The sequence below is a fragment of the Lolium perenne genome, chromosome 3 (assembly GCF_019359855.2).
Source record: "Lolium perenne isolate Kyuss_39 chromosome 3, Kyuss_2.0, whole genome shotgun sequence".
NCBI lineage: Eukaryota > Viridiplantae > Streptophyta > Magnoliopsida > Poales > Poaceae > Lolium > Lolium perenne.
This window is the reverse complement of record NC_067246.2, coordinates 69,020,370-69,038,431: the sequence shown is the minus strand read 5'-3', so window position 1 is coordinate 69,038,431 and position 18,062 is coordinate 69,020,370. Positions and strand designations below refer to the sequence as shown.

Here is an 18,062-nt window from a genome sequence, read left to right as displayed (position 1 = left end):
AATATTGTCAAGTAACATAGGACCATCATCTAGAGCTTTATCATAAACATTTGCTACGCAAAACTCTTTAGTACCATGCATTTCGACATCAGGCACAAACAAAGCATTATCATAAGATTTATCAAAATAGCATGGATTATCATAGATAACAGTAGCATAATTATTCTCACAAGTTTTACTCAGAGGTAATATTTCAAGAGAATCCACAGGAACATAACATTCAACTTTCTTTGGTAAGCATGGAGGACAATCAAATAGTGTAAGAGATAAAGAGTTACTCTCATTAGAAGGTTGGCATGGGTAGCTAATCTATTCTTCCTCCTTTTGTTCATCACTCTCTTCTTCTTTTTCATCCAATGAGCTTTCAGGTTCATCAATTTCCTCCTCTTTTTCATCCAATGAGCTTTCAGGTTCATCAATTTCTTCTTCCAGAGGTTCCTGCAAATTGTGAGTGCATTCTTGTGCATTAATGAGTCTCTCTTTATAATCAATGATATAAGGATTATCACTGTAACTTTCTATGCAAAAATTAAGGATAGAAGAGACATAATCTTTAAGGTCCTTACAAACAACACAAGTTTCATAATTTTTAGCTATGAAGGATTCGATCTCAGAAGCTCCCATAAACAAAACAAATTGTTCTACCTCTTCGAACCTAAGATGAATATAGTCATTCCAATTATAGTTCTTAATTAAAACTTCTTCACTAAAGTCACATTGAAATTTAAGATGTTTAGTATCCTCTTTAGAGCAACAATTTATATCATGGCGTTTAAGCAAGATTTGAGCAATTGTATTCAATTTTTCTATCACAACACTCATGACTTTACCCGTTCTTGATTCTCTATAATTATTATATAATTTAATAAGATTCAACATGGTTATGCGTTCTTCCATAACAACAATTTTTAATTTTTAGATTTTTTAAATTTTTATGGATTTTTGGGTATATAGGAAAAATAAAACAAGACAGAAAGAAACTAAGCAAAAATAAACTAAGAAAAATAAAACAAGACAGAAATAAACTAAGCACAAATAAACTAAACAAAAGTAAACTAAGCAAAACAAAATAAAACAAAATAAAAGCAGAGAGAGAGGTAGAGTGTACTTCCCAGGTGAACTTATGAGTAGAGCTGTGCCTCCCCGGCAACGGCGCCAGAAAATAGTCTTGATAACCCACCAGTATAGGGATCGCAACAGTCTTCGAGGGAAGTAAAACCCAAATTTATTGATTCGACACAAGGGGAGGTAATGAATACTTATAAGCCTTAACAGCTGAGTTGTCAATTCAGCTGCACCTGGAAAAGCACTAGTAACAGGGGTGATGTGAAAGCAGCAGTAATATGAGAGCAATAGTAACGGTAACACAGCAGCAGTAGGAGTAACACAGGAGCAATGGCACCAGAAAATAGTTGATACTACTTCCAATGACATATAGAACGAGTATATGATGATGAAAGATGGACCGGGGTTCCCAGCGATCTACACTAGTGGTAACTCTCCAATAACAAGTGACAAGTGTTGGGTGAACAAATTACAGTTGGGCAATTGATAGGATTGAAATAGCATTAAGACAGAACATCAAGATTATTAATCATGTAGGCATGTTTTCCATATATAGTCATACGTGCTCGCAATGAGAAACTTGTACAACATATTTTGTCCTACCAGCCGGTGGCAGCCGGGCCTCAAGGGAATCTACTGGCTATTAAGGTACTCCTTTTAATAGAGTACCGGAGCAAAGCATTAACACTTGGTGAAAACATGTGATCCTCATACCTACGCCTTTCCCTCCAGTTGTCCCAATTTCTGTCACTTTGGGGCCTTTGGTTCCGGACATAGACATGTGCATACAACTTGTAGATACAATCTAAGCAATAAGTATAGAGCTTAAATCTAAGATCATGCCACTCGGGCCCTAGTGACAAGCATTAAACACAACAAGATTGCAGCAACAATAACTTCACAAACTTTATAGATAGACTAATCATAATGTATCATCCATCGGATCCCAACAAACACAACACCGATTACATCAGATGGATCTCAATCATGTAAGGCAGCTCATGAGATCATTGTATTGAAGTACATGGGAGAGAGAGTACCAACTAGCTACTGCTAGAACCCGTAGTCCATGGGGCAACTACTCACGGAGCATGATGGAGGCGGTGGCGTCGATGGAGATGGCTTCCGGGGGCACTTTCCCGTCCCGGCAGGGTGCCGGAACAGAGACTTCTGTCCCCCGAATTGGAGTTTCGCGATGGCGGCGGCGCCCCTGGAGTCTTTCTGGAGTTTCGTCAATTGGTATCGCGTTTTTAGGTCGAAAGGGGTCTTATAGGCGAAGAGGCGGCGCAGGAGGGCACCAGGGCGCCCTCCCCATAGGCCGGCGCGGCCAGGGGCCTGCCCACGCGGCCCTATGGTGTGGGGGCCCCAGGCCTCCCCTCTGACTCCCCTTCGGCGTTCTGGTCCGTCTCGGTGAATTATGATGTTTGGTCTTTGTTTCGTCGAATCCCGAGAATATTGCCCGAACAGCCTTTCTGGAACCAAAAACAACAGAAAACAGGAACTGGCACTTCGGCATCTTGTTAATAGGTTAGTTCCGGAAAATGCATAAAAACATTATAAAGTGCGAGCAAAACATGCAGGTATTGTCATAAAACAAGCATGGAACATCAGAAATTATAGATACGTTGGAGACGTATCAAACAACAACCACTAGCACTTGGTGAGGAGCTTCAAATATAGGCAACAACATCATATAAAACAAGTGTATATGAATATAGTAAGCATATGCTGAGCAAATGATCATCCAAGACCACAAACACAAGTAGTAGTAACTGCAAGTAACATCAGATGATAATACAACATATAAAACATGTTTTATAATTATATCCTGATGATGGATAGATATGCTTTGAGCCCTCTCGGTGGAATATCATCTAATTAGCTTGCAAGCATGTGACAAGGTCACAAGGGATGACATACCACGGTACGAGTAAAGAGTACTTGTCAGTAACGAGGTTGAACTAGGTATAGAGATACCAATGATCAAACCTCGAACAAGTAAAGTATCACGCGATAAAGGGATCAGTATCGTATGTTAATGGTTCAATCAATCACTAAGTTATCGCTGAATATGTGGGAGTAATTATGGATCTCCAGGTCCTGCTATTGGTTATTGATCGGAGAGGAGTCTCAATCATGTCTGCATAGTTCACGAACCGTAGGGTGACGCACTTAAGGTTCGATGTCGTATAGTAGATTTGGAATATGAGATGGAGACTGAATGTTTTTCGGAGTCTCGGATGGGATCCAGAACATCACGAGGAGATCTGGAATGGTCATCATGCTGGATTTTTTTTCGGAGCCACCTCACTGGATAGAAAACATGTGCTCCCATGCTGTGAGAGAAAAGCTTTCCATCCTCTTGGTATGAAAATTGATGCCTATTTATGCAATACCACAAACATCGTAAAGTGCATAAAAAACTGAAGCCATTCTTATTATCTACCCTATGACCAATAAAACAAATCTGGAGCCCCATAAAAGAAATGAGAGTGAATTTGGTGATCAGGGGGATACATGTGCACCCTCTCCCTACCGTTAGATTTGTTCTAAGATTGCGACTTCACAAAAGGCAATGAAACGGCATCAAATCTGCATCCAGCCACGTGCCCACACGGAGAGAAAGCGATGGAGGGCCCCACCTTATCATTTAGCTGTTGTCTTCTCCCCGATGGTCTCCTCTGTTCCGAAAAAGCTCCAGGGATGGCCTCCAACCGGTCCCTTCCCGGCACGATCCCGACGGCCTCCCCAGGCGCGTTCCCGATGGTGGACGACGAACTCGACGGGGTGGTTCTGCTGGACGGACGGTCCGGCGGTGGGATTCCATTGGGCATCTGCGACTTTGATTTTTGATGAACTATTGATTTACTACATGGAAGCCGCCTCTCCCGCTCGAGATCTGAAATTGAACCAGTCCGCATCAGCTCAACGATTGGAGCGCTCCGTCAGATGGATTGGCTTCACGGGATCTTGTCAGCCGCACCCGCATCGCTCGGACGACCGTTGACCACGAGCGCGCGCATTTTTGCCGCCGGCGTGGTCGGCTGGGACTGCGTCCAGGACCTCCGTCTCACAGCTTGGCACTGCGGCGCCCGGACGGGATGGCGGATTGGTGGTGTGGGGCTCCAGGCCGTCGGTCCCGCATAAGACGGCGCGCGCTCTACGGTGGCGGAATCAGCAGGCGACCGACGCGGCGCCGTCCGTACGTGGAGGAACAATCCACTCGTCGAGGAACCGGCACATCGCCATTCGGGGCTTTCCAACCTCCAGTGCCCCCTGCGCTCCTGCAGTCCTGCCGCTGCCGTTGGTCAATTTTCCCCCGACCTGCGTCGCATCTCTCGCGCGAGCGCCTTCGGTCAATTCACCCCCGACCCGCGGTTGAGGGGTGCGTGGGCGGCGGCCGAGGGGAAGCATGTGCTGGCATGGCCAGTCACGCGGCCACGTTCGGGCACAGCGAGGCGGGCGACCACAGCCGGGCACGCAGCGGCAGGTGAACACAATCAGGTGCGCGGCGGCAGGCCAGCACGGCGGCACGGCGGGCCGGCACAGCAAGCAGGCGTGTGGCGGCGATTGAGCACGGCCAGGCATGTGACGGGACGGGGAGACGCACGGCGGCGGCACGACGAGGCGCCGGTTGAGGAGAAATCTCCAGAGACGCCAACTACAGAGTACTCATCCTGCTCGAGCCCCGTTGAGCATCAGGCCGCAGCGCGAGGTGGGGAACGAGGGCTGTGGCTGCGAGATGCAACTCGCGTCTTGGCCGCGCGACGACCTCGACGCCAGCGTCCCGGCCATGCGCTCTGCAGATGGGCTGGACCACGACGACCTCGACGCCGGCGGCCAACCTGCTGCTCGCGTCCGACCATGGCCGTGTGCCGAGCACGGACTCGACCCACGCGCGCAACCCCGAGCCTCCCCTAGCCCCAGAGTCCCTTTACCTGGCCACTGTACCGCGCCGCCGTCGTTTGCCATCTCAGACCTGAGGTCCGACGAACCCAGCGGCCGGCGTGATAACCGTTGATGCTAATTTCCCCCTCAACTCCCGCACCTTCCTGGCTCCTCCAATTCCTGATGATGTATTATGCTGGTCATTTTTGGAGCTGAGATGTACTTTTTGTCTGGATGCTTTGACGAAGATGACCGGTCAACGAAGGGAGGAGAGTGTGATCTTTTCACAGCCAACTAACACCGTTTGACACGTGTCAAGCAGAGAAGGGGTGCTCACGTACCCTCTATCACCAGGCTTCATCCGTAAAAGAAATACTATCATATCATCTAATGAAAATTTCAAGAAACTGCTAATCTAGACCTTCAGCATCTTGCGCTATTCACACTCTCAGAGGAATAGTACGCAGATAAGTTGCCCAATGGCATTCAAATATTTTGACTCCATCTCATAGATATTCTCCATTCTTTTTGGATAAATGAATAAATCGCATCTGTATCAGAAATCTAAGAAAATCTTCAAACTTCGAGGCTTCAATAACTTACGCGGCAGATGGTGGCATCCTTTTGCGCGGCCTCGTAGGCACGCACCAAGCGGACGAAGGCGACCTCCTCGTGCATCCACGCCAGGCGCGCCTCCACCTCGAAGATGACGTTGGCCGCCTTGATCGCGGCCATCTCCTCGTCATCGTTATGGACGTGGTTGCCGTCGTCGAACAGATTCGGCGGTGTCTCCTCATCGTCCGAGCTCACCTCATTTTCGCTCGGTGATGGAGACCGGGGGTGGCAGCAACCACAGGACGACGAGCCCTCACCAAAATTGGCGTACCGAGCAAGCTTCCCCCGCGGTGTCAGGCCCCAATTCGTCCAGCGCTGCGCTTCCGCGTGACCTCGTGGGCTCCTCCGCGTTGTGGTATACCGGCTCGTCGGGATTCGCCGGGGTGCTTCCGCCCCCAATCCGACCTCCCCCTTCTTGAGCCAGGCCGCGAGTACGGGCTCTGATATGCGCCGCAACCCAACGGAACTATAAATGGGCCGAAGAATACAAGTCCGGCCCATTTTACGGGAACTGTTGCTCTAACTAGAGATAAATTATGACATGATAGCTGGAGGAGTAAGTAACCATCAACAGCTGGCTAATAAACTTAACACCGGGACAAGCAGAGAGAGCAAAATGAGAAAGTACGACTTTCAAACGCGTGCGAGCAGAGAGAGGAGCGCCTAGGTGTGGTCTGGCAACCTGCTGCTCCTCTTCGACTCCCCTTCGGACTTCAACTTTGTTATGGTAAAATATTAACTTCGGTTTTTTGTTTCGTCCAATTCCGAAAATATTGCATGTACAACTTTTCTGAGACCAAAAACAACAGAAAACATGGAACTGGCACTGTGACATCTTGTCAATAGGTTAGTGCCGGCAAATATAAAAGTGTAACGAAGTGCAAGTAAAATATAGTAGAATTAGTGTAAAACAAACATGGAACATCAAAAATTATATATACGTTTCTGATGTATCACCGCTGCTGCCACAGTCGCCAACAGGAGATGCGTGCGCTCTTACCTGCTCGCCGGCGGGAGGAGGAGCTCAAAATTTGGGTGGGGAGTGGAGGAGGGGTAGAAATAGACAATGGGGCGCGACGGGAGGTGACATAATCATTCCCGCCCCTTTTCGCTTTTCGCCGATGCGCGCCGCAACTCCCGCCATCTTCATCCTCGTGTCCGCTCGTGCGCCCAAGATTTTTTTTTTTTGCATCAGCCACGTTGGAGATTTGCCCGCATCGCTGAAAATTGCCGAACCAGGCGTTCCTCCAGGACCTAGCCCGATGGTGCTTTGAGAACCAATTCGTACAACAACGCAGCTCGGCCAAGAAACCAAACGACCCGAAAATTGCTGTACCAATGCGAGCCAAAAACAATACAACCTACTAAGAGCATCTCCAGTCGCGTCCCCCAAACCGTCCCCCAAAGGGATTTGGGGCGCGCCGGACAAAAAAAGCGTTCCAGCCGCGTCCCCCAAAGCCCTTTTTTGTCCGGCGCGCCCCTATACGGTGTCCGGCGCCCCGAGCCCGTCCCCGTCCCACAGGGGACGCTCCGGGGACGCCGGACACAACGAAAAGCGAGGCGGGGAGTGGCGGGGCCGACCCGTCAGCGGCACAGTTAATTTAAACCTAACCGTCGCCTACCTCGTGACGGAAGTTATTGGCGCGCAGCGACGGTGCAGTTCCCGCAGAGGGCGCAGCGACGCGTCCCGTCGCGCCTAGCTCTGCGCGCCGGCGTTAATGAGCGCCACCGCTCCTCCTCCTCCCCCCGGCCTATAAAAAGGGGCGCCTCTCATCGTCCCTCTCACACACAAACCCTAGCGCCTCTCTCCCAAACCCTAGCCGCCACCATCTCTCAACAAGACTCGACGCTATGTCTGGTAGAGGCGGAGGCCGACCTCGCGGCCGCGGCCGTGGTCGTGGCCGCGGTCGTGGCCGCGGCATAGCTGAACGCTCGCCGTCGCCTTCCACGCCGCCGGCTTCATCATCGTCGGAGATGGACGTGGAGCCGGCCAGCCAGTTCGAGTTCGTCCTCGTCCTCAAGGGCGACCCGCGCGGCATCCAGAGGCTACCGGACTCCTTCGCCAACTACGTCGCCGGCGACGATCGCCCGCGCACGATGCATCTGCGGGAGGCTGCGTGCAGCTACAACCGGTGGATCGTCGACGTGATCTACGACGCGCGCGGCAAGATGTACCTCAACATCGGCTGGGAGAAGTTCGCGCAGCACCACAGCCTCCAAGCCGGCTTCATCCTCCTGTTCTCCTACTTCGGCGACAGGGACATGAGCGTCAAGGTCTTCGACGAGACGCGGTGCCGCCGGGACTACCAGGGCGACAGCACCGACGATAGCAGCGAAATTTATATTTTTGTCCACGACGACGCGGTGTCCGGTAGCACCGAACACAAGAAACCTTCGATGCCTTTGCAAAATTTTATATTTGTGGAAAACCACGTTCCCAATTATGTTTTCGTGTAAACCACGTTCCAAATTATGTATTAGTTTGTGGAAATTGAAATAACAAAGCCAAAAAAAAGTAATTTAAATGTTTGGGGGAGGCGTTTGGGGGACGCGGCTGGGGAGCGACGTCCCCCGTCCCCCAAACGCTCAATCCGGCGCGGTTTGGGGGACGGTTTGGGGGACGCGACTGGAGATGCTCTAAACACAGCCCTAGGAGGAGCTTCGCCCCTAGGCTCGGAGGTTGCTCGCGCCCGCGGCCTCCGTAGGTATGTAGGGCATGTTTGGTTCATGGCCCCAACTGACCTTACCAAAAAATTGGTCGTGCCAACTTGTTCTACTCTTGCTTGGTTTGCTACCAATTTTTTGGCTGCCAATGCATCTCTTTTTGATTGCTTCACAAACTACAGCCAATATTTTGGCAAACCCAGGGCCGATGATTCCTCCGCCAAATAATTGGCAAGCCAACGATTGGCAGGGCAGCTGCAGGCGTGAACCAAACACACCCGTAATCATTTTCCCAAACAAAAACCGAGACAAGCTGAGAGGCTTCTTCTCCACTTGAGGCCGAAACTTTTGGTCTCATGCTTGCTTCTCTTATCCGCCGCGCCCTTCCCCTCACCCTTCCACTCCTCTCCCAAACAAAACCCCTCCAATCTAAACCCTCCCAGCCCCCCCATCCATGGCGATGGCCGCCGCCGGCCGCTGCCTCCACCTCCACCGCCCCTCCCCACTCCGCCTGCGCGTCCTCCGCGCCGCCCTCTCCACCGCCGCCCCCCCTTCTTCCTCCCCCTCCCCCGCCCCCGCGGCCCCGCCCCGCCACGAGCTCCTCCTCGAGCGCCTCCGCCTCCGCCACCTCAAGGACTCCTCCCCCGCCCCCCCGAAGCCGCTCCGGGACAGGGCCAGGGGCCCGCAGCAGCAGCACCAGCAGCAGAGGACCGTCGAGGTGGAGACCTTCGCGGAGCTCGGGCTCGAGGACCAGGTGCTCGCCGCCATGCGGGAGGCCGGCATCTCCAAGCCCACCGAGATCCAGTGCCTCGCCGTGCCCGCCATCCTCGACGGCACCAGCGTCGTGCTCGGCTCCCACACCGGCTCCGGGAAGACGCTCGCCTACCTGCTCCCTCTCGTTCAGGTACCCTGGACTGATTCAGCTTTACTAACTGGAACACACACAGATTTGCAGCTGCTGAAAACTCGGTACAGTTTGTCCCTCGCTCGTAGAACATATTGCCAACCGTCTCATGGTTTGGTAACTCAGCCATGCATTTATAACTTATGGCTGAGAGGCCCATTTCAAGCCAGTGGAGCACACCATCATACAAATTACAGGGAGGGCCAATTTAATAGGTCTGCATATAATGACCACTGCAAGAGTGATGCAGTTTAGCGTTTGATTAGCATTTGAGAGGGGAACAGACAATAATAATTTGCTGACAAGTCTGAACGTAAAGGACATGAGTTATTTAAGAATTACTTTATGATATCAAACTAAAACTTGCAATTATTCTGATCAAGTTTAGATAAAACGAAAAAAGATCTGGAGAAATATTCAAAATATAAATTGGAAACTAACAACCCGGTGGATATGTACCTCATATCATCGCGCAGAAAACTTGCAATCACATAGATCCGCTCTAGCTCCATTTTCATTGAAAAAAAGATGATGGTAGAGTCCAATCAGGAGAAACGAGCTATTTGTTTTGTAGTGTGAGGCAGATAATCCCCACTGCAGTACAAAGGCCACAAGGGGCTGCGACTTGCAGTAGCGGTTCAGATCCCCATTACCCTTATTTAGTTAGTTTTCTTTTTATTAAAGGCATGATTACTTTTCAAGTTATTTATCCGTACTCATCTCCTAAGTTAGGTTGTAAGGTGGGCTGCCTTTCATGGTGCTGTCACGCCTCTTGGGTCCAGGGTCACTGTACAGGCACTAAGGCACATCCATTTTGTGCCGATGCATACTGTAAACATGATTGTTTGGTTATACTATTAAGATTCCTCCTCCAAGATGCTTTGCCATGCCGACGAGTTTACTCGACGCTGCTACCATGGGCGCCGCCTCCACATACAGTTGTGCAAGGTGAGGGAGAGATATAAAGGAATAATTTGTACTACTATTAGCCTGATTCTCTATTTTGCCCCTGGTTCAATCAGCGGTAGATGTAAGGAAGTACTATTTTTAGGTGAGGAGGTACCTCATGGTACCACCCAAGCATGGTAGAATTTCTCGGCAGATATCCTGAAGCCAGTACCAAGTCCGCAAGGGGCTGCCACTTGCAACAGCGGTTCAGATACTCATTATCCTTATCTATTTAGTTTCTGTTTAATTAAAGGTAAAGGTATGATTTGTTTTCCAATTATTTATCCTTACTTGTCTCCTAAGTTAGGTTGTAACACAGGCTATATAATGTCTTGCCATATCATTGAATAAAGCAAGCAAGAATAATATCAATGTGTCATCCCCTTTTCCTCCCTGCCCTTGAGGTGCGGCTGCCTTTCATGGGGCCATCATGCCTCTTGGGTCTAGGTTCACCTACAGGCCCTAAGGCCATTATCCCCACTGTCAGAAGCTCTTCTATTCACTAATAAGAAAGCAATTTGGTACAAACACCTCACTTGGGAAAACAGGAAAATCCATGCATGCCATTACAAAGTAAGAAACAACAAAATAGCAGGTGCAAGCTGCCCTGCACCCATTCACAGAAGTTAACCTTCTTGCCCAACACTCAACTATCGTGACCTGTTGCCACACAGACATCAACATCACCTAAATGCAGGCGTCGACTAACCGGGAGACCGCAAACTAATGATCACCCCAACAAACAACCACCACAACATAATACATTCTGATGATACTGACGACCCCAAACACCGAGTAACATCCATTGGTTGCCTTCTCCTTGGCGCACTTGTATTCCATACTTTCAACTGAGTACATTCTGGACTTATTAGTTATTAATTTATTATTGGTCTGTGAAGTATGACATGCCTTCTAATTTCTAACCAGAAGGTTAAGTAACCATGATTGTTCTTTGATTTTTGTAGCTCCTGCGTCATGATGAAGCGACATTGGGTATGTCAATGAAACCAAGGCGACCGAGAGCAGTGGTCTTGTGTCCAACAAGGGAGTTGACCGAGCAGGTTAACAGTACTTTTAAAAAACGGAATCATGATTGGTATCTGGATAGTTGCCTGTTGCTCACATGATGCTCTCAAATGACAGGTCTTTCGTGTTGCAAAATCCATTAGTCATCATGCCCGTTTTCGTTCAACGATGGTTAGCGGAGGCACTCGTCTAAAACCACAGGAAGATTCGTTGAACATGCCTGTTGACATGGTTGTGGGAACACCTGGGAGGATCCTCGATCATATTAAGGAGGGTAATATCGTTTACGGTGACATTAAGTATCTGGTATGTTCCTGAATTATGTACAATATTACTATCCTGCGAAACATTTCTGCTGGCCTGAATTCTCATGTGGAATGAGTTAATTTATCTGCATTGCAGATTCTAGATGAGGCAGATACAATGTTTGATCAAGGCTTTGGAGAAGACTTACGGAAGTTTCTTGCTCCTTTGAAGAATCGTGCTTCAAAGCCTGGCGATCAAGGTTTCCAAACCGTATTAGTGTCCGCTACCATGACTAAGGTTTTAATCTAACCAGACATCCAGAGAATCCTATGTACGGAGTAGCATAATATTTATGCTATGCTATTGTAGTTACCTTAAAAGAATATTGCAGCAAGTGTTGGAAAACAAACTTTTCCTTCTTTTTTCTGTCAAGGACCACCTTTTCCCCTCTTTCAGATTGCCTTGTACAGATGCTGCCTTGGTATTTTTTCTGTCCTTGTTTTGTGAACTTCTAATATTATTTAGTGTCTTCTCTTCTGCTGCAGGGAGTGCAAAAGCTGATTGATGAGGAATTCGAAGGCATTGTTCATTTGCGGACATCAACCTTTCAAAAGAGAATTGCAACTGCACGACATGACTTCATGAAACTTTCTGGTTCAGAGAACAAACTTGAGGCTCTCCTGCAGGTTTATTGAACTCTGTTTCCCTTCCTGTACAAGCGTGTATCAGTGCAAGCTAGCTTCATACTGGAGTGATGTCCATTAAATTCTCCATATTTTCGTATACACATTAATGGGGTTAATACTTAACAATTCTATGCCTCATGCGCAAGAAAGCACAACTCATTATTAGTAGATGACACTCATGAATCAAAGTACTATAGACAATACTGTGTCTGGAGAGTTTGATCTCTCTGGTGATATTTGTTCTGTTAAATAAAGCCCTTGGCTTCTTGGACCTGTGGCCTGAACTTGCCAGTATGGATACATGATTCTTTTATGCTCAGGGAGTCAGGGTATCAGGCTCATGGCAAGGTTCTTAGTTATGGGCAACCCAGTCCCGCCATTAAGCCTGGTTAGTCTAGCCAAGCCAAGCCAATGGCGTATGCGTGGCAGTCCCTAGGACAAATCAGGGTCAACCCTTTTCGAATAAACAAGTTGTACTGTGTTAACAATCCTAGATATAAGATTTATCATACAAGATGTACTCAGTTAAGAGTCCTAGAGATAAGACAAGTTGGGTACTATGTAAACCCATCTGTTGAATCAAGTGAGGAATTAGAAGGATTATTCCTTCTCTTTGAAGCACTCTCTCTCTCTCTCTCTCTCTCTCTCTCTCTCTCTCTCTCTCTCTTGTAAGCGCTATCCTCATCCTCACGAGCACATCTTTCACTACAAACTCAATTCTCCTTTTTTTGTTGAGAAAACACAAAAGAATTTGTGCTTCATTTCTCATAAATCAAGCCCACAACAGTAACTTCTTCATGCAAACATAAATCGACTTTGTAATGGCATGCATGGTTTTTACATTTGATATAATGGTCAGAAGACACAGAGGACACAACCAAAACAAGAGTAAGATAAACATACCTGCATTTAAAAAAATTATCTAGCAGGTCTTGTTTCTTCACTTTGTCCAATTTTCTATTGTTAAAAGTTCAGCTACACTATCAGTAGTGAACAATTGATGTCAGCTCCTTGCTTTCCACTATGCCAAACGTACGGGATACTGAGGGATTTTGTTCTTGTAGGTTCTTGTGCCAAGCTTAGCAAAGGGAAACAAAGTTATGGTTTTCTGCAACACTATGAATTCAAGTCGTGCAGTGGACCATTTTCTAACTGAGAATCAGATATCTACTGTGAATTACCATGGAGAGGTTCCTGCTGAAGAGAGGTCTGTCAGTTGCCTAACATGTTCTTGCTATAAGTTATAATTTTGAACAAAGTGAGGGGATGGCTGTACTGTAATCCAGCAACTGTCCCAGCTCCCTGTTTTGTTTTTCACCATAAAGGTGATCCAGTCCAGTGGCTATGATTATTTGATTGGACATTTCAACATCCTAGTAGTCACTGGCCTGACTACCTAGTTATGCCTGTCATGCTTTATGCTGTTTGATTTTTGATTTTTTTCAGTACTACATCACCACATTTATGTCATAGAAGCACACAATTAGAGTGAACTTAGTAGTGTCATAAGCTCTTTATGATGGGGTTTACACACTATCACTATCTTCATTTCTGTAGCTAGTAAGAAGACAAATTTGTATCTGGTCTAGTACACCAAGTTTCTATGTAATAAAGCCATTGGTGTATGTATGTATGGAGGCAGTAGTATGGAAGTTACCAAATGTTACTTTTGTTTTGTCAACTAATGACTAATGATTAATTGATTACCTTTGCCGGTGTTAAGTGGCTGCTATTCTTACTATCTTGTTGTAGTTTGATTATGGAGCGAATAACCATTTACTGATTTTTCTACAAAAAAAAATAAATAATAGAAAAAAGAACTTGAATTATGCTGAGTGCTTCTAGTTGTAAATAGTAACTTAAATTTTGCTGAATGCTTCTAGTTTTAACTACCTGTAGAGTTGAGAACCTGAAGAAGTTCCGGAATGAAGAGGGGGATTGCCCAACACTGGTCTGCACTGATCTGGCAGCTAGAGGCCTAGACTTGGAGGTTGACCATGTCATCATGTTCGACTTCCCGAAAAACTCTGTATGTGTTAGTTGCATCTTCTCGTAATATATGTTCGGAATAAATTTATCCTCAAGGATTCTTACTCTAGTAAAAAATCCGTTGTAGATTGATTATCTCCATAGAACGGGAAGAACGGCACGAATGGGAGCCAAAGGTATGATCACTTGCTAGATGTAACTGCGCATATAGCATTTTCTGTTACCACCTTGATCGTATGTTACACACCGTTACGGCGTTACTGCATACACTGCAATCTGATCTTCACGTACATATCTATAGAGGTTGGATGTGTCTGCTGAGAATTCTTATTTTTTTTATTGCAATTTACGTGCAGTACCTACTGTATTAGTCACATCTAAATACTAAGAGAATCTGATCATGTTTTGCGAGTCTAGACCAAAAGATATCGACAGTAAGGAACTTGGAATTGAAATGTAACATGTAAACCAGTGGTATGCTTCTTTTTTTCTGAATAGAGATGATCAAACATTACTATGATATCTGATTTGCCAGCTATAATTGTGATGACTGATTAGTTTTTGCATAAAGAAGCAGGTACCACATGTTTCCACCTTTCATGTTGATACTCACGTATTGTCAGTACTTCTCTAATGCAGGGAAAGTTACAAGCCTTGTAGCTAAGAAAGATGTGCCTTTAGCGGCAAGGATTGAAGACGCCATGAAGAAAAATGAGAGCCTAGAATCGCTCACAACTAGCAACGTAAGGAGGGATTCTGCCAACCCTCAAACTCCAAGCACCAAAGGAAGGACCCCAAGGTTGGCGAGGAATTCAGAGTCTCCAAGGGTTGCTAATCTGAAGAGTAAAAGGGGAGTGACACTGTCGAGAAGGGCACCAAAGGTTGCCATCAAGGACACAACTTCTACCAGAAAGCGCTCGTCGACCAACAGCCAGCCTTCTTCGTCCAGGAAGCACTCGCCGGCTAAGAACCCACCAAAGCCCAGACCGGCAGAGGCCAGGACGGCCAAGCCGGTGAGAGCTGTTAGCAAGGGTGGCGTGAAGGTCGGGAAGAGCAGCAGAGGGAAGCCAGAGGGCCGGAAAGAGGATACTCTGAATAAGGTGGGAAGTAAGCTGAGCGTGGTTGGATTCAGAGGGCGCAGCACAGGGAAGTCGGCACAGGCTCACTGATGAGATTTGAATCATGCAACCTGTAAATATCTGTGGCTTTGTTTCTGCCATTTTTGCTTGTCGGCTTACAAATTCACATTATTTTTTATAAAGAGCAGGAGACAATGGAGATATTAACACGGAACATATAATAAAGTTTTGGTCATGCTTTATTATACACGAATAGTGTGGACCATTGTGTAGGCCTCAAAAATACTTCTGCACATTGTTGTTATTTTGAGTTGGCTGACATTTATCTAATACTAGTCATGATTGTTTGGCAAATTGTTTTATCTGTGCCATATATTTTATCTCTGCCGGTTGCTATTGTTTTCCAAATCGACACAGTTCTCGCATGGAATTGTGCTGAGCGTTCCATGTGCTGAGAGTTAACATGAGTACTCAAGATTATACGCACATATAGTACTCAATCTTGTGGTATATGCACCTGTATTTATCTTAAGTTTGTTGCCACAACCAAGATCAAACTAGACTGATAGCTAATACCGTGGTATCAGATTACGGCGCGATGATTTAACAGAACACATTACTACGAACCAAACACGTCCTAGAATGCAAACCAGACTGGCAGCAACCAAAACTCCACAAGGAGCACGTAGGCCTCCCTGCAGCTGACAGCGGCCTACAACCAAGTTCGAACTAGAATCCAGACCAGACTGGCGGCAAGCACTCGCTGCTATGAGCCTATGATGCACCCAAAAGGGATTCAGGCATGATCAGGATACAAATTCAACAGCAATGCTCTCTCTTAGCAACGCATGCAGGAAAAATAAAAAGGGAGTAGGGAACATCATGGTACAAAATATATGCAGACACTTTAAAGCTTAATCTCAACACTCAGGATGCTTGCTTGGAAGATTATTTTTTTTGGCAGGCAAATGAACCCAAGAAGATAAACTGACAGGGCCGCTGACACTAATCAATAATCCAAGCAAGTCGGTCTTCTATGGCAGTTGGCTAATTGTGTACAGATATTAGATAATAGATGGTAAGTTAGGAAATTAAGCGGTTAATTCTTACAAGCCAAGTACACAGGGACCATTTCCGTGTACAGAATGGAAGAACCTAAAGTACACAACACATTTTTGCATCTTGTGCCGCCGGAATGTATCCTAGACACATTTCTACATCTTGTGCCACCAAAATGTAATCCTAGATACCTGCGGAGCAACAAATATGACAGTCAAACCAATTTGCTCGATTTATTACAGAAGTCGTTAAAGTACAGTAACATCTTACAATTTGGAAAGACTCAGACAGTAAACATTTAGCTTCAATACTTTGTGCCAAGAGCTCCAAAGCCGAATTGTTGGACAAACCCAACATTAGAAACACAGAACAACTACAATACGAGATAACACTTAATTTACAAAATTTACTCTACACCTTTAACTCTATAGTGCTCTATTGTTAGAGATACACATGTATCTAGACCCGTTTTAGTGTTTAGATACATATGTCTAGACAAAGTTGAGTGAATTAATTTGGATCGGAGGGAATATTTTGCTACATCTGGTATTCTGTTCTCTGTAAAAACTAAAAGAAGTGGTTTAGAGCATCTCCAGCCGCGTCCCCCAAAGGGATTTGGGGCGCGCCGGACAAAAAATGCGTTCCAGCCGCGTCCCCCAAAGCCCATTTTTGTCCGGCGCGGCCCGATACGGTGTCCGGCGCCCCGAGCCCGTCCCCGTCCCACAGGGGACGCACCGGGGACGCCGGACACAACGAAAAGCGAGACGGGCTCCCACATGTCGGCGACTATTTGCATAAACCGTTGGTTCGCGCCTCTTTTCTCGTCGCTCCTTCGTTCCCGCGCCTCCCACCCCACCGCCGCCGCTGGATTTCCCGGCCGGTTGGGCGTCTAATCTCTGCTGAGAGTCGGCACCGTTGTCGCGGCTGGGGCTCCCGCCGGTCGTGCCGCCGCCGCCGCATCGCCAGCGCGTCCCAGAACGCGCCGTCAAATCCGCCCCACCTCCGCGCACAGAAGGTGCTCGACGACTTGCCAGGTAGGCGCGATTGGCCGCTGTTTGTTGCGTCGTCTGCCTCGGCGCAATTTTAACCATTGATTTTGCTTTAGCCATGGACAACGACGATGAGATGGTTGCCCTGCTTTGGAGGGACGAGCAAGCCTTCGACGACGACCTGCGGGAGCATTTGCTGATCATCGCGTCCCTCCAGGACATGCTTGACGCTGAGGCGGAGAAGAGGAAGAGGCCGCGCCGCGGAGGATCAAGGCCGGGAAGAAGGAAATACCGTGGCACCTTGATGTAGCATCTACCCCTATTTATTATATTTGTTTACTTGTTTTATTGTTTGTTGTAATTTAATTTGAAAACAATTCTCGCAAACATTTTTATTCATATGCTATATTTGATAAATGGTTCTGTGTTAAAAAGAAGTATTTTAAATGTTTGGGGGCGGCGTTTGGGGGACGCGGCTGGGGAGCGACGTCCCCAAAGGCGGCACGAACAAAACACGTCCCCCAAACGCTCAATCCGGCGTGGTTTGGGGGACGCGGCTGGAGATGCTCTTAAAAGGCCCCATTAGAGGGAAATACTGAACATCCCAGCTTATAAAATCTTCTGAAATATTCCTAGTTATCATGAACATAAAAGGGCTCATGGAGAAGCAAAGCAGATCCATGTGGTTTCTAGCTTTATAGGCATACTTTTTAGAAATGTATGAGCTAGTTGGTCGCTAACAAATCAAATTTAATTGAACTCATGTAGCTAGAAGCCTCAACTAAGGGATTGTGCATCATCCTTTTAATTGACACACTTCCTTCAGGCCAAAATAGACGCTACTATATTTTCTCTCCAAAGCATCAAAAACAATACTTTGACCACTAGTTTTAAAGGTAATTAT

At 47.0% G+C, this 18,062-nt stretch overlaps 1 protein-coding gene across 1 annotated transcript; it reads left to right on the top strand.

The window, feature by feature from the left end:
• The first annotated feature begins 8,631 nt into the window (after positions 1–8,631).
• On the top strand, positions 8,632–15,357 carry LOC127341575 (DEAD-box ATP-dependent RNA helicase 39). Its single transcript, XM_051367439.2, has 9 exons — positions 8,632–9,136; positions 11,050–11,145; positions 11,228–11,416; positions 11,513–11,653; positions 11,902–12,042; positions 13,107–13,249; positions 13,942–14,071; positions 14,159–14,207; positions 14,671–15,357. Exons 1-9 carry the CDS (start codon positions 8,687–8,689, stop codon positions 15,198–15,200), a joined length of 1,869 nt encoding a protein of 622 aa, XP_051223399.1. The 5' UTR covers positions 8,632–8,686; the 3' UTR covers positions 15,201–15,357.
• Positions 15,358–18,062: the final 2,705 nt, after the last annotated feature.

What these genes read in the sequence shown, in the direction of transcription:
- LOC127341575 (XM_051367439.2), top strand. Translation starts at nt 8,687, where the DNA reads ATGGCGATGGCCGCCGCCGGCCGCTGCCTCCACCTCCACCGCCCCTCC. An exon ending in ACCTGCTCCCTCTCGTTCAG is followed by an intron (nt 9,137 to 11,049) that starts GTACCCTGGACT and finishes TGATTTTTGTAG; the next exon opens with CTCCTGCGTCATGATGAAGC. An exon ending in TCGACTTCCCGAAAAACTCT is followed by an intron (nt 14,072 to 14,158) that starts GTATGTGTTAGT and finishes AATCCGTTGTAG; the next exon opens with ATTGATTATCTCCATAGAAC.